This window comes from Vidua chalybeata, chromosome 11 (assembly GCF_026979565.1).
Source record: "Vidua chalybeata isolate OUT-0048 chromosome 11, bVidCha1 merged haplotype, whole genome shotgun sequence".
In the NCBI taxonomy this organism is placed as follows: Eukaryota; Metazoa; Chordata; class Aves; order Passeriformes; family Viduidae; genus Vidua; species Vidua chalybeata.
In genome coordinates, this window is record NC_071540.1 from 5,366,499 (window position 1) to 5,381,751 (window position 15,253).

General features: G+C 43.9%; 1 protein-coding gene across 2 annotated transcripts; it reads left to right on the plus strand.

Annotated features, from left to right (window-relative positions):
- The first annotated feature begins 416 nt into the window (after nucleotides 1-416).
- On the plus strand, nucleotides 417-6,815 carry CLEC3A (C-type lectin domain family 3 member A). Of its 2 annotated transcripts, none has more exons than XM_053952904.1 (3): nucleotides 417-555; nucleotides 2,168-2,248; nucleotides 4,921-6,815. In XM_053952904.1, the coding sequence occupies exons 1-3, from the start codon at nucleotides 441-443 to the stop codon at nucleotides 5,310-5,312; spliced, it is 588 nt and encodes a 195-aa protein (XP_053808879.1). In that variant the 5' UTR covers nucleotides 417-440; the 3' UTR covers nucleotides 5,313-6,815. The 2 variants fall into 2 exon arrangements, with proteins under 2 accessions (XP_053808879.1, XP_053808880.1); XM_053952905.1 differs by having other exon boundaries at nucleotides 2,174-2,248.
- The last annotated feature ends 8,438 nt before the right edge of the window (nucleotides 6,816-15,253 follow it).

Here is a 15,253-nt window from a genome sequence, read left to right on the forward strand (position 1 = left end):
CCACTGTCATGACTTAACCAGCCTGGGGTAGAGCCATGCTGGGCAGCCTCTGGCACTTGTGGAAATCCTCTGGCTGCCCCTCCTGGAGGCTGGCAGAGCACAAGCACCCGTCTGGTTTTGGCCAGGTTTTGGCTCCAGTGTTAAACCAGAAGATGTGGTGCTCACGGGTGAGGCTGTCAGGGCAGCGTTCAGGGCTGGGACAGCTGAGCTCAGAATGGAAACAGCACTTTCAGATGGGATGTGAGAACAAGGGGGTGTCTTATGCTACAGCCAGCTCAAGCACTGAACACATTTCGTAAGGAGGGAGTCCAGCCCAGCCTGCCAGCACACCTTATAAAGCTGAGCTCAGGCAGTCCCCGCTGAGATGGCTCTGGGTGACCTCTCTCAGAGCTGCGAAAGGGAATCTCTTCAAGCTCCCTCTTAGGGTCTTTCAAAGAGACATGGCACAAACTGGACTTATGATTTTTCTACTCATAAGCTTACTACTGCTGGATCAGACCATCAGCCAGGCTTCCAAATTCAAAGCCAGGAAGCACAGCAAACGTAGAGTGAAAGGTACTGGGTCTGAACTGGGAGGAGGGATAGAACCTTATACTATGCAAATGTACTGTGTACTTTAAACAGCACTGCATGAACCAGAAACTAACATTACACAAATGTTTATTTATAAAAGACACTTGAGTCTATATTATGTTTGTATTTTAAATATTTTTATGTGAGTTAGCAAAGCCACAAATAAGGTGCCAGAATGAATTATGAAAACAGAGCTGTGTAACAGCTGCAAATATATTGCTTTGTTCTGGCTGTTCACCTCTGTCAACATTATTTAGAATTCACAGGTACAGCTGAGAGAGGACTCTGGCTGATCATTCCTACTTACGTAGCTATATTGACTAAGATCAGAAAAATGGAAATTTGTGTATATGGGGGAAACAAGCCAAAGTATTCAGGCTGCAAGGATTACTGTTCAGATTTTTGTACCATTTCCTAATTTTAACAGAATGCCTGTCTACTCTTTGTGGAATATTACTCCACTTGTATGAAAAACACTGAAACGGCAAGTCAAACTAATTAGCAGGTCAGCATCAATGAATTAGCAGAAGATAAAGCATCAGTTCCCACAGCAAAGCTTAAGAGTAAATACAAAACCACAGAATGTTGTTTAGAAATGTTTGTGTATTCAATTTAAAGACTCATTTCTAATAAAAGCAGGTATGATGAAGAGTATTTGAACTCCTATTTAATTAAAAAACTGTGGCTGTAATTGTACAAGAAGATTGAGCTGCTCTGGAGCCACACAGCTGTAGACACTTCCTTCTGCTTTGGGATCTCTAGGCTTTTAAGCTTAGGTGTCCTAAGGACAGGCTGCTTATAAATTTTTTGTGCCAGCACAGAGTAGTACTGATTAGAGAACAAAGAATTCTGCCTTGGGGAAGCAGGGAGCCCTGAAAGATACTATGATGATTAAAAAAAAAAAAAAAAAAAAAAAATTGAAAAGAGGACATGAAAATGGAGTTATGTGCAAGTTAGCTTCTTTTCTTGTCCTATCATATTCTTGGTGCTTTTTTAAGTGCTACGAAATGCTGATTCAGAGTGATTTTGTGTGACTCAAGTCCCCAGGCCCTCTCTGTACTAAGGGACAGAGGAAGGCTAATCCTGGGAAATAGAGATTGCAGCTCAGCAAGCACATCTGCAACATTCAGGCTGTCAGGTCAGGTTTCATTTGTTGTTACTCCCTGTGCTAAAACAAGAGCTGTGTGAAATTTTCACGCTCACAGAAATAACACTTCTTTGAAGAAACACAACTTGTGTCCTGCTATGTTTTGTATGTCATGTCCATACACCAGAGTGTGCAGTTTCAAAAGAAAAAGGGACATTTTCTGTAAATTAGATACCAGCTCACTAAGTAATTATTAGCTGCAACAATCCATGATTTTCAAACAGTTTTTAGGGCAACATCCATGATAAAATATGAGAAGGAAAGGTAAAGGCGTGTTCCTCGCATTTTTTATAGAAATCTTAAGAACAAATTTTTTAAAATAATCAAAAAGCATTTCAGCAATGCAGCAATATCAGCATGATATTTTGAAACAGCTTTTAATATGTCATTTTACATTTTTTTACTGTGTGCATATTTGTTAATTTCTATATATTCTTTTTGTGTAAGAAAAAGATGACCTGAAGACCCAGATTGACAAATTGTGGCGGGAAGTAAATGCTCTGAAGGAAATACAAGCACTGCAGACAGGTAAAGCAGCTTATGCTGGTCAGTGGATTCCAGACGTTGTCACTGCCTCTCTTCTTCACTCCCATCCCTCTCTTTAATGGAATTTTATGACTGAGGAGTACAGCTCCATAAAACCATGGTGTGCCATAGCTTTACCAGACAGACATGTGTTGAAGGAAGCATTCAAGTAAAATCAGGTCTCAACTACTGGGGAATGAGTGGTGATTCTTCACTAAGAGCAAGAACGACTTTTGTCTTTGCTATGCACAACTTCAAGCTCCGAGTTTTGTATCAAAGGCAGCACAATGAGGGCTCCTGGGTCTGAGAGTTTAGGTGGTCAGCGAGTTACGTGCCCAGCTTTGATAAGAACATATATTCAAATGTGAATGTTGCCATAAAACTGCAAAGTTACATCCACTGTGAGTTCAGAAATATTCTGGACCAACGTGCAGAGTCCTTTAAGTATTTCAATAACCAGATGGAAATTTCCAAACAAAATAAGAAGGGTAAATACACATCCACCTACTAGACAGTTGTGCTTTTTCACAGCTGTTGACACAAAACCTGGCATTTAAATATGTACAAGAGGACATTATGGAGGAATTGACATCATTCTTATGAAACAGAATGTATTTTCCTTAGGGATGGTAATATCTGGGTTGTTCAGTTTTATGTCTTGGGTTACATAGAGCTTTTGGGGCTTTACAAAATATTTTTATTTCAAATGTCTTATAAGAAGGCTTTAGAACTTTCTTAAAAGAGGGAGCCTGTGCTAGACAAGTAACTCTTGTTTAAAAGTAATTCTTGTATTGCTTCCAGAAGAGCTTAAGAGGAAGCATACAGTGGCTTAGAAATGAAACCAGAACTGGGAGACTTTCTCTCCTCAAAATTTATTTTGAGCTTTATTCTAAATTTATAACCCACACTGTGCAACTGGAATCCAAATGTGGCAAAAGGACACCTATCACCCCCCTAGCTCTGACTGCCTTTGTTAATGTCCTTGTAACAACTGAAAAAAGGAGCTCCATTTTTAGCTTATGGACATTTCCAAGACACACCATAAAAATCTGATTTCTTCTTTTGCTTGAACTTCCTGGGCCTCCTTTCTACACAGAGTGGAATGTGAAATGCTGCCACACACCATTTTGCAGCACATACTTCCTCCCTAAAAACATCCAGTCCTTACCATTTCTGCAGCATTCCTGAAGTCTCTCTGATCCTTCCCATAAATATAAATGTGTTAAGGAGTTGCACATTTAATAAGTAGGTTCATTACTTTGGCCATTGGAAGGATTAAAATTTGAAGGTTAAACCCTAATAGAAAATTATGACTCTGAAAATGCAGCTAAGGAATGCAGTGAATACTACAACAACTGGAAATACTAAAAACTTGAGACATAGGATGTGGTCCAAAGTGATTTTGATATCCTATTGATCAGAGACATAATTATTTTTTACAAGAACAGATGACAGAAATTAAAAACAGAAAACATCAGGACAGAAGATGTACATAAGTACAAGATGATCTGAAGGAATAAATGAAATAATCTGCAAGTAATAACATGTAGGATTCTAAAAATAATTGTTACAGGAGTTTATTCCAGGCCTTTGGTACCTTCCTCAGCTCAGGAGAAACACTCCACCAAGGAGGGTTCACTTTGCCATCATTATTTTTCTTGGGAGAATCAGTTTTTCACAAATCTGCATTAGGAGAGCTGGAAGGCAAAGTTTAAGGATTCCCTCCTGTGTTCCTGCCCCCACAGACCTCGGGCTGGAACAACCCCAGCAGCAAGGCAATTCCAGTGACAGGGGTAGCTGCCAAATTAACCCTCTGGTCCATTCAGACTTTACACCAAGACTTCCCCAGCAGAAGTAAAAGGAAACAGATTTATAAATTCAAATGGTTAGAAGATTGGGTCCAGGTTGTCCTGTAAGCTCAGTAGTAAGTGTGCACTTTTTTAAAGCACTTATAGATTTAAGTCACTTTACCTCATTTGGATTTAGAGTTTGAAGGGGGAGACTTTGCTGGAAAGAAAATAAATTAATGCCAAGGGAGGTGAATACGCAATCTTCTACAGGTAGAATTACACTTTTAGTAATCACTCAGAGATTTGTATTATGAATTTCAAATCAATATTTTCCTGGTAAGCAGGACACATTTAATACAGCACATTTCTGTCCTGCCTTTGCTTGCTAGAAACTGAGCTTAGATAAGATGCAAAAATTTTATTTACTTAAATATCACCAATATTAAAAGACATTTAGATCTGTCTCCACTATAAAGCCAAATACAGATTTCCCGATAACCAACTTTCATCTGGCAACAAAATAAACCTCAACCATTCCATCAGTTTCAGGACTGCTGAAATAAGGTAGAAAACGTGTGAAAGCAGCACTATTTGGTGAAAGGGGCACTGAGAACAGGCCTGGGTTAAATTTCAGCAGTCTGTTCCCAAAGGCACACTGACATGCTGGCTGCACACAGGGTCCTACATGAACTGGAGCACCAGCAGGTACGTCTGATCTTACTCCATAGTTCAGGCCCACTCTGTGGAGTCAAGAGCCTTTCACTTGCTGAAGGATTTGCCTGCTCAAGTTTCAAGGTGCTTTTGGAAAACTATCATTTGGAGAACCATTACTGAAAGCTGAGGCCCACACTTGTACTGAACGTGCAAACTCCTGTCTGTTCACAGTGTGTCTTCGTGGGACCAAGGCCCACAAGAAGTGCTACCTCATGTCAGAAGGCACCAAGCATTTCCATGAAGCCAATGAGGACTGCATAGCCAAGGGGGGGAAGCTGGCTATCCCGAGGAACAGCGAGGAAACGAACATCCTTCGAGATTACGGCAAGAAAAGCGTGCCCAGCGCGTCCGAGTTTTGGCTGGGTGTCACCGACATGGTCAATGAAGGGAGGTTTGTGGATGTCAATGGCATGGCTCTGCAGTACTCCAACTGGGACCGTGCCCAGCCCAACGGGGGCAAGAGGGAAAACTGTGTCCTCCTGTCTCAGTCATCCCAGGGCAAGTGGGCGGATGAAGTCTGCCGCACTGCCAAGAGATACGTTTGTGAATTCCTGATCCCATAATTACATACACAAAAGAACACGGCCATGTTTTGGGTTATCAACACACACTTTTGCTTAGTAACCCCTCCCTCTTAGAGGGTGGTGAGTTAAAACTATCCCTCTCCTGCCTTGAACTCATTCTTTCCTGAAACACAAGTTTTCTCTGTTAATTTATTTTCTATTTGTATGCTAAGAATGTTTAGTGAGTACTCTCATTATGTACAGGGATATATATTATGTTTTGGCCTACATTGTATCATATTTTGGCATATTACTTCAGCCTGACGTTTGGGTTGCTGGATTTCACCTCCTATTTCTGTGCTTTAATTAGAAAATACTGCTGCATGGTAACACCTTCCAGTATGAGCAGCAGGGATCCTCTCTGTCCTGCAGTTTAAGAGGGAATTTGGGATTATGTGAGCTCCTGTGAAAAACAACCATCATCCTTTACAGAGTCTAACTGGAATAATCTGTGGCCAAGAGTTTTACCTATGGGTTAAGAATGCTGAATGAAACAGAAAAATCTGGTGTTAATTATTTAACTACAGGCAGTTCACAGTGATACACTCCTAGAAAAAGGAGGAGTAGCTGTTTTAAAACATCAGTTAGTCTAGACATGTTTGCCTCTAAATGTCTCAATTATGGTTAAATATTAGATGTCATTTGGGACATGCCCATAGAAGAAACCAGCCTGGGACTAGATCAGGTTCTGCTGTGTGAGGCCTTGCTAAACCTTGTCTCCAGCAGGCTCTGCCATTCACAGGAAGCTCCTGAAAGCTCTGGGAGGGAGACAGGAGCTCCTTCCTGCCACAGCATTCCCTCCTCTCCCATGGGAAGGGCAGCACACCCCAGGGGAACAGCAGAGTGTGGCCAGACCACATACAAATGTTCCAATTTAACACCTGGCATTTGAAAACAAAATAAAACATGCTGGTTGCTTTTGGCTGTTCAGAACATCACAACAGAGATTTGCCTTCATGTCATAAATAGCAGTTTCTCCCATTTTGTTTAAATATTTAAATATATTGCTGCTTGGAGGATAATTCCTATTCCTTACCTATTAAACCTGCAAGATTTTCTTAAATAATGCAATAAATCTGCAATTACCATTATGTAATTGTTGTAGTATTTTTGACAGCTTATGCACCCATGTGAAGGCCATTCTTTCCTAGGACTTTTCTTGAGGATTCAAAAAGGGTACTTTTTTCTACTATTGTACTTACAGGCTACAGGATAAAATTTGGATCCCTGCTGTATAATACAGCCCAAAAGCTCTGCATGACCTAACTACTCAAGGCATCTGCAATGTGTTGTGTTTAAATTCATTTTCCATCACTTAATGTATTTGTGAAATAACCTGATTCTGAATTCTCTCATTTACTCCTGAGTTAAAATAGAGCAGCAAAAAGGGCCCAAATATATGCAATTTCAAAATCGACCAGCATTTGATATGGTTGGGGTAAAAAAATTTTGTTACCTATATTTGTATATGATTAAAAGTCTGTATGACTTCTTACCCTCTGATTTGTCTGAAGTAAGTCAGTATCTCCGCATATCCCTACAGCAACAGTCAAAGTGAAAATTTACCACAAATTGCACACCTTGTGTAACTGGCGCAGGACTACATTTTCATAGGCTGTTTTGCTGGTGTACCCATTATAAAGAAAGTGAGCCACTTCATGGTGTTTCCCTACAAGGTGTAAAGTTATCACAGAAAAATCTCATTTTAAAAAACACTTTCTGGGTGATCCTGTAAGAAAACATTTATCATTTGGAGACCGGCAATAAAAACAAACCCGTGACAGTGGATGGTTCTTGTGGAGAATCCAGCTGAGTTCTTGGGATCAGCCCTGATTACACTGCAGAATCCTGGAATGCACATGGAGCTCTTGAGATCAGGGACAGGTAACAAAGAAAACATCTTCAGCTTCCCTTTCTAGCCTCTGCTGTAGAAACACTGTGATAAACGGAAGACAGTGGGTTCATTGAAATTTTATAAGCATATAAACCTTCCCAGAATTTTACCTGCACAGCATTATATTTTTAGATATTAAAAAAATTTAAATATATTTGCTAATATATGGTAATTAAGTAGCATCCACTGGATCTTGCTAACATACCAGGGGTGTTAAGAGACTTGATGTAGTCCTTGCCCACCAGAGATAAGCTTTGCTGCCTTTTTTTCAAAATTTTAAATCCAGATTTTTCAGTCTTCATTTGATGCCCTATGAGACTCAAAATTCTGCTAGTGTTAAAATAAAATCAGATGTTTCAGAATGTCAGAACTGTATCTGCTCACATGTGTGTATATGCAGCTGTTCAGTAATGTTAATGACGACAGCCTAACTCCATGAGGGCACTTCTAGGAAGAGTTAATGAAGAAGTTGCTAATAGCACCCTACCTGAGCAGTGCATGCCATAAATCACCACACCTCAACCTGAACTCTGATGGTTTGCCAGACTCCACCAAGCAGACTGCAAAATGGTCACTCCCCTTTCAAAAAATCAATCCTATGCACATGACCAAACAATCAAGGCAAAATAAAAAGAGATATGTTACTATGAATAATAAAAATATAATAACCTCATATAAAAGATATTATGGCAATGAGGTACAAAATACTTAATTTCCACAAGACTAGGCAATCAGCATTTTGCTAAGGATAGTAGGCGACCCTTGGTTTTCAGAAAGGTTGAGAAGTATTCTAAGCCCAACAGAAAAGCTTTTTCTAGCTATAAGCAATTTATTGGTTGGCTGGTCCATGTAGCAACTGTTTACTAAGGAATACACTAAGCACTCTGTAACCTTTAACAAATTATTTATAAGTGCTAATTAATGAAAACCATCCTTTTGTTAGCATGCTGTCAGCATGATTAATCTGTTCTTAGTGTCATGAAAGACAGATGCCCCCAATAGTCTCATTTGGCTTTCTTGGCAAGTGGGAATAAGTAGGAGTGAATACACAAGGTTACATAGGAAACACTGATTAGAAGGAAATGATTACCATATGAATTGGGTAATTCTGCTGAAATACTGATGGAAGGTGATCAGAATAGAATGTTCTGGAGACTCCACCAGGTTTCTTTCCCAGGCATTGAGTTTATAGTGCTGCACTGAAAGAAGAGAAAAAGGCCTTTGGTGAATAGACAGGGAAACTTGTCAAGCTTTACTCGAGGTACAGATGTTCTTCATTATGCAGAGTACAAAACCTCAGAAAAAGCAGCTCATTAGTAGAGCTGAGTGAAGAATGGGTTGTCTGGTTTTGTGGTCAAACAAAAAAAAATGGAAAGAACATTGATCACAAGTCTCCCTTAGCTTCCATGTCAACCACATAGTATTAAAAGGTGAATTTAATACCTTTTTTGTGATACAATAAACTTCACTGCAGTTAAGAACCCCAGCTTCTCTTACCTGTGCTTCTTGCCAGCCCCCTACCTGGCAGAGTATTTACACCCCACAGACATCTCTGCTTCCCTCTTGTATCAGGAAACACAGCTGGGTCCTCATTCTTCTGTAAGATCAATACACAGCTGACTTTTATTGAGGAAAAATTAATTAATGCCTTACCAAGCTCTTCTCCCAAAGGGATGGCACTTGATGTTAGGAGCTAATGAATCATGTGAAAAACATTCTGGAATATGATCTTTAGCTGAGAGGGCTGAGATCTGCTTTTAAACACTTTTATGTGCTACATTTGAGTATTCCAACTACTCCCTGAATATTGTATCAGAGAATCCCCACTAGATCCTCTACAAAAGTGTGTGTTTGGAGATATTTATTAGCATACTTTGGGAGTTTCTTGTTACCATCAAAGACAGAATAATTGTGAAGAGTTATATGAGTTTGATCAAAGAGTTAAAAGGTTGGATTCTCTCCAACTATGGAATAGGGGTCCAGCATAGAAATGTTTGTGCCAAGAAAAGCAATTTAGAAATGATTAATGAGAGCACATTGTTACCCATAACTCTTAAAGGATCTATTTTTCATTTTTAAAGGCTGCACAAGCACAGACTATTTTTGGAAATAACTGTCCCTCTTCAAACCCAGAGAATATATATATATATATTCTCATTCAGTAAGGAAAGGTCAACACCTTAAATCAAACTTCGTGTGCAGTCAAAGCAAGACTTTCAAGGGAACTCATGACCAGGTTTTAAGGAGCATATTCTGACCCAAGACCCAAGGTCTGACAGTGTTCAACACTCAATAATTGAGCCTTTTTGAAAGTCCACCTACTTAATGCCAACATGATATTCTAGCCATTGGAGTTTTTTTCTCTGATAGAGTCATACCAATGCACTGTGTTTTCCAGGTCATTATGTACCAGCTGAAATGAAATCCAATGCAGCCATTAATTTGCACTTCCATAAATGCTTTTTTTTTCTTTTTAGATAATCTTTAAATTAAGTTAGTAGATTAGGCAACTGTGACTTTTTTTTTTTTTTTGTTACTGAATTACAGGATCAGTGGATATCAGGAATGTAAATGACTTACCAAATTCAATTTGGTTTTTAGGCAGAACAAGAATTAGCTTGAGGTCCATAAAATAGTCCACTGAATTGTAAGTAACATGCATAGGGGAAGAATTCCCACAGTCTTACCAAGGAAACAAAGTTATGACTGCAAACCAGATGATGTGCTTTAGTGGCATCACAGAGATTCAGAGAGATGGAAAGAAAAGCAAGATCAACAGATAAACCGTGCTGAGTGATCCAAAGGGAAACAAGAAAGGGTGTAGAATGACCTATGGTACTTCTTTATGCAAATGCATTACTTAAATTATTTGAAAATACAAGGTGGATTCAAATCCCTCACAAGTGAAATGTCACTATGTCAATTGTTAATAGCAAAATCAGAATCAGGTCAAGATTTTTCAGAGTATTTAAAAAAAAGTTTAGTACAGTCCAAATGCACTAACTTCTCTGACTTTAATAAGTCTTGTTTTCCTTGACATAATTCAGCAGCTAGCCTGTGGAAAAAGAAAAACTCCACTAAAGTATTTTTGTAGAATTTATCAGAAATATTTTTTTTTCTTTGTAGTAGTAAAGAAAATTCACTAGGATGCTACCAATTCACCAGGATATGGAACTGACAAGCACATCCCATGCTATGTTACCTGATTTTGTCTCAAGACTGCTCCAACCTCAGACTTGGCAGGTTTTTGGCAGTAAAGCCAAACTCTGAACACACAGCTGAGGCTGCTGTGACACTGCTGCCCAACTACAAGCAGCACTCTTGAAAGCAGATGGCAAGGAGAAAATGGTCTCAGATAAACCCTGACAGCTCTTCTAAATGGTTACATGAAAATCTGTAGTAGTCTGAAGTCTGGTTGTGTTAATTGGTAACCCTAAGTGCATTAGGGTTTTTGAGAGAAGAGGAATTCTGATAATATGAAAAAAATATTATTACATTTCTTTATTATTTGGTGGGTTTGTAAATGAAGTTGTATGTTTTTTTCCCAGAGTATTTTCGTATGTACTGCAAACTACCATCTTCAAAGAGAAATGTGTCATAAAGCAAAGCATTCTGCACTGTAGGCTGGGCCCCTGCTGAAGGGATTTTGAAAATCAAAGTGGGTGAAAATGTTTTTTTAAAGAATTGAAATACAAAGGACAGAGACAGGGTGCTGTCAGACTGCTTCTAGTCCTCAGGATCCATACTCTCAATATCTCATACATTTTGCCATGTATGAGATAACTCCTCCAGGAGAGTTTCCAAAGTATCTAAAGTGTAAAAAAAATAAAAAAAAAAATAATAAAAAAAAAAATTAAAAAAAAAAAAAAAAAAAAACAACAAGCTACAAGAGGATCCAAGAGCCCAGCTATGCTAATTCAGTACTTGCTGACAGTGAAAGATGAACTGAGGTGAACCCAGGAAATATCTGAGACCTTGCCTGGTGCTACAGGAACTCGACTGCAGAAAACCTCCTGAGCTTCAGCTGCACTTGGAGAAGCAAAGCAGCAGGATGGAAGTCAGGGCAGTGACTTTCTCAGTGGCTCTGAGTGATCAACAGAGACTCCAAAGAGGGTCTAAGGGCATTGAACTCTGGTCAGAAATGCCCCATTATTTGCTGAGGCAGAGCAGACAGTGAGGTGGGCACTAGCCCAAGGTACTCCAGGAGTGAAAGACACTATTTCACCTTAGAGCAGCTGAGTTCAGAACCCCTGGGGTTCTCCCAGCTCTCCTCAGGGATGGCTGGGGAGCTGAGCTGCTGGAACACCATCCAGGGAGCACAGCCTGCCCAGCACCTCACAGGAGGCCCTGGCTGCTGATCCTGCAGGGACAGGCTTTGCTTCTACTTTGCTTCTAGCCTGCTTTTAACAGCTTCCAACCCAGCAGCACCCCAAACCAGAAATAACCCTAGACCTTCGCTGAATCACCTAAATCCCCAAACCCCAAAGGAACAAACCCCAAAACCAAATGCACCCAAACTCAGCAGCATGCACCTGACACACAGAGAAACACCCCCAAACCCTGAAGTTTCCCCCGTAACTGGCAGCACCCACCACACTCAGGCACATCCCCAAAACCTGTTGGCAATCTCCAAACCCCATAAACACCCCCAAGCCCAGGAACGCATCTTAAACCCACCAACAGTCCTGCATGCCCAGGAAGAACCACCAGAGACATCACTGAACCAGGCACCTTCCCCCAGGCCAGGATGCACCCCAAAGCTGGCAGCACTGCCCAGCAGGCTGAGGCTGTGCCACGTCCCCCAGCCAGGCTCCCCAGTCCAGACAGGACAGGGAACGCACTGTCAGTCCCAGGGAAGAAGAGAATCCACTGGTGCCATGCCCTCAAGAAAAGGTCAATACTGACCTCAAGAAAAGCAGAGTGACAAATGAGAGTGAGATCACCCACTGCAGATGAGAAGGCTTTATTGTGCTGGGTGAGAGGGGCCCAGCCTTGGGGCTGGCACACGGCTGGTCCTGGGCTGGATTTCTGGACGGCTGTAGGGCTTCTTCTCCCGCCGCTCCTGCCGCAGGATGTGCCGGGTCCGTATGGGCCCAAAGTGGGAGCAGCTCTCCCTCCTCACGGCCCTGGTGCAAGGGAAGCGCACCCAGGCAGGGTCCTGCCACACCATTGCCAAATGGCCGGGGCGGTGGCGAGCGCTTGGAGAGCCTCTGCAGACCCAGAGGGAGCAGCAGGACACAGGCGATGCCTCAGCAGCCCAGGGTAAGCTCCTTCCTCGGCAGCCCGTGTCACCTCTGCAGCCCCCGTCACCTCTGCAGTATCCTTTTAACCCTTCCTGCGTAATGACGTCACAGTGGCTGCTGCGACATCACCACTGCCCATCTGTGTGCACACAGTGCCCCCAGTCTGGGACAGGGTCACGGTTCAAATTTACTTTATTGATTCCTTGTTAATTGGTTTGTTCTGTTGTAACCCCCTGTTCTTCCCAAACTGGTTCCCCTGATTTGTACCCTCCCTCAAAGCTGTCACTCATGCCATTCCCTGCCCCTTGTTCCAGCTCCTTCCCTGCCCTGTCAAGGCAACCCAGCCCCTTTTGTTCCCGAATCTTCACTGCCACTCTCACCTTGGCCAATCCCTGATCGTGCCACCCCTCTGGAGTTCCCCTATTCCTCGATGCCCCATTGGCCCATGTGAGCCATCATCGCCACCCTCCTACCCCAGCTGGCCCCAGACGCTTGATGTCATCCCCTCACTCCTCCCCCGAGGATTCCCTATTGGTTCGCTGTCTGTAGCCACCCCTGCCTTTGTCACTGTATGAACTCCCGTGCACAGAGCTGCGCGGGGCTCTTCTGCCTTGCTCCCCTCTCCTGGAATGAACCCGTTCCTGTGGAGGCTCAACACAGAGCGCCTCCTCCTTCCTCCTCTGCCCGGTCCCTGTTGCTGCTTCTGTATCTGGCACCGCAGAGCAAGTGGCTCTAAAAGTTCTGCCTCTGGTAAATCCCCATCCTGAGGCCGTTCCCCACTCTGGCGTGGTGCTGGAGTTCTGAGAGCTAGCCCGGGCTCTGGGGGGCTGCGTCAGGACAGGAGGGAGGTTTTGCAGGGACCGTGGCACGGCTTAGTGCGGAGCACAGGGACAGGCACGGCAGCTGTGGGGGATGTGAGGGCTCCTGGGGGGGGAACCAGGATGTACCAAGCAGGGAACTGGGAACCTTGAAAAAGTTGGGGTTTGGTGATGTCAGGAAAATCCACAAATGCCAGAGGTTTACATCCAAAAAGGAGACGGAGGAGTCCTTCAACTTTTTTGAATAAAGGAACAGAGTCTATGGGGCCACACGCCCGAGGCGTTTCCTCTCTCCGGGTTTCGGAGCACACCGCCTTCCTTTGTCCCAAACTCCCGGCCGCACGTTACTCTCTTCCTTTCCCCATTGGCCAAGGTACTAGGAAGGTACAGCCTTCTCGAAGCACCGACACTATATCCCCCCTTGAACCTACTGTTCTACCCCGAAGTTCAGAAGTTTAGGCTTGTACAGACCCCCCTACCTACTTTAGGAGCCAAACTGTTAGGGCCTAATAACAAACCCACTGCCCAAAGTCAGTGGAGACATTAAGACCCATTTCAAAGACGTTAACACCCATACCTTCACCCATCTAATTATTTGTAAAGGTATTAGGAAAGGAGCGTGCTCTGAGAGACATGCAAGTGTGCCATGAGACCATGCAGAAAGCAAGGGACCATGCAGGCAGATATATTCCCCGTGCTTGGTAAGCTATGGGGTCAGCAGCTCTGTGCGAGTGGGGAGCTGCTGGCTGCTCTCTGGAGCAGATATGTCAGACAATAGCGACGGTGCTGGAGGGTGCAGAGTCGAACGTGGGGGGCAGGCACCTGGCAGCACTGTGCTGGGCGGAGAGGAGCCCCGCGAGGCGAGGCAGGGGCGGCCGGACGGGGCCATGCGGACACCCCGCGGGCAGAAGGGACAGCGCGTCCGCCTGCCGGGAGCGCCCGGGCCGGAGCCCGCCGGACCACGGTCTGCCGGCCCCGCGGGACCAGGAGACGCCAGCGGCGACATGCTGCTGTCGCGACAGGGCTGGGGCGGCTAAGGACACGAGGTTGGAGCAGGGGAGGCTCAGGGAGCGCCGGTGACACGTGGACGCGGCCCCGGAGGTCACTGAGGTCGCCGCCCTGCCCGGGGACTGCGTGATGCCCGGAGCCGCGAAAGCCGTGCCCCAGGGCCCGGAGCCCCGAACCGTGCCATGCCCCGCTCCAGCCCCGGAGCCGCGAAGGCCGTGCCCCAGGGCCCAGAGCCCCGAACCGTGCCGTGCCCCGCTCCAGCCGTGCCCCAGAGCTGACAGTGCCGAACCGGGCCGTGCCCCAGGGCCCGGAACCCCGCCCGGCCGGCCCGGCCCGGCAGCAGCACCGCTGCGAGCGCCGCCGCAGTACCGGGCAGCACCGCAGGGGGGCAGCACCGCCTCTGAGACATCTGACGCTTAGGCCGCAGGCGACGCGCTCAGAACAAATTCAGAAAAAACGCAGCGAAGGTTCTTTATTTACCACGGAGGGATCTTTTCTTCTTATAGTTTCAAGCCGTTTTTTGGTTAATATGTATGTAGAAAAGTTGTGTTTGTACTTTCAAAATCGATGGATCTATTTTAAATCCACGTATAGAATAATGTATGGGGGGCAACTTTGAAATCAATTTTTATATAAAAATGCAGAACTTTATAGTCGTGTTTTTTTTTTGTTTTTTTTTTTTTTTTTTTTTTAACACCTGTCGGGCATTTTGGGGCTACAACCTCCCTTTTTTTGACAGACTGCACGACACCCCTTCCTCTCACCTGCTTCTCCACCCTCTCATTCCCTCCCACTGACATTGGGGCGCCCTCATCAGGGAAGGCTTCGAAGCACAGGAAAACTATTTCACTGTTCCAAAATGAAACTGCACTTATGCAAGGCCCCAGGAAAGCTCTTCCTCGTGAAAACCCTGATCAAAAACTGCTTGAGGCCACATGAATATTCTTGGACAGAGTGGTGGTATTTTTTACACTTCTT

Excerpts from the sequence above, each read along its gene's own strand:
- CLEC3A (XM_053952904.1), top strand. The coding sequence starts at position 441 with ATGGCACAAACTGGACTTATGATTTTTCTACTCATAAGCTTACTACTG. Across the intron at positions 556-2,167 it reads CAGCAAACGTAGAGTGAAAG|AAAAAGATGACCTGAAGACC; the intron begins GTACTGGGTCTG and ends TTTTTGTGTAAG. Across the intron at positions 2,249-4,920 it reads AATACAAGCACTGCAGACAG|TGTGTCTTCGTGGGACCAAG; the intron begins GTAAAGCAGCTT and ends GTCTGTTCACAG.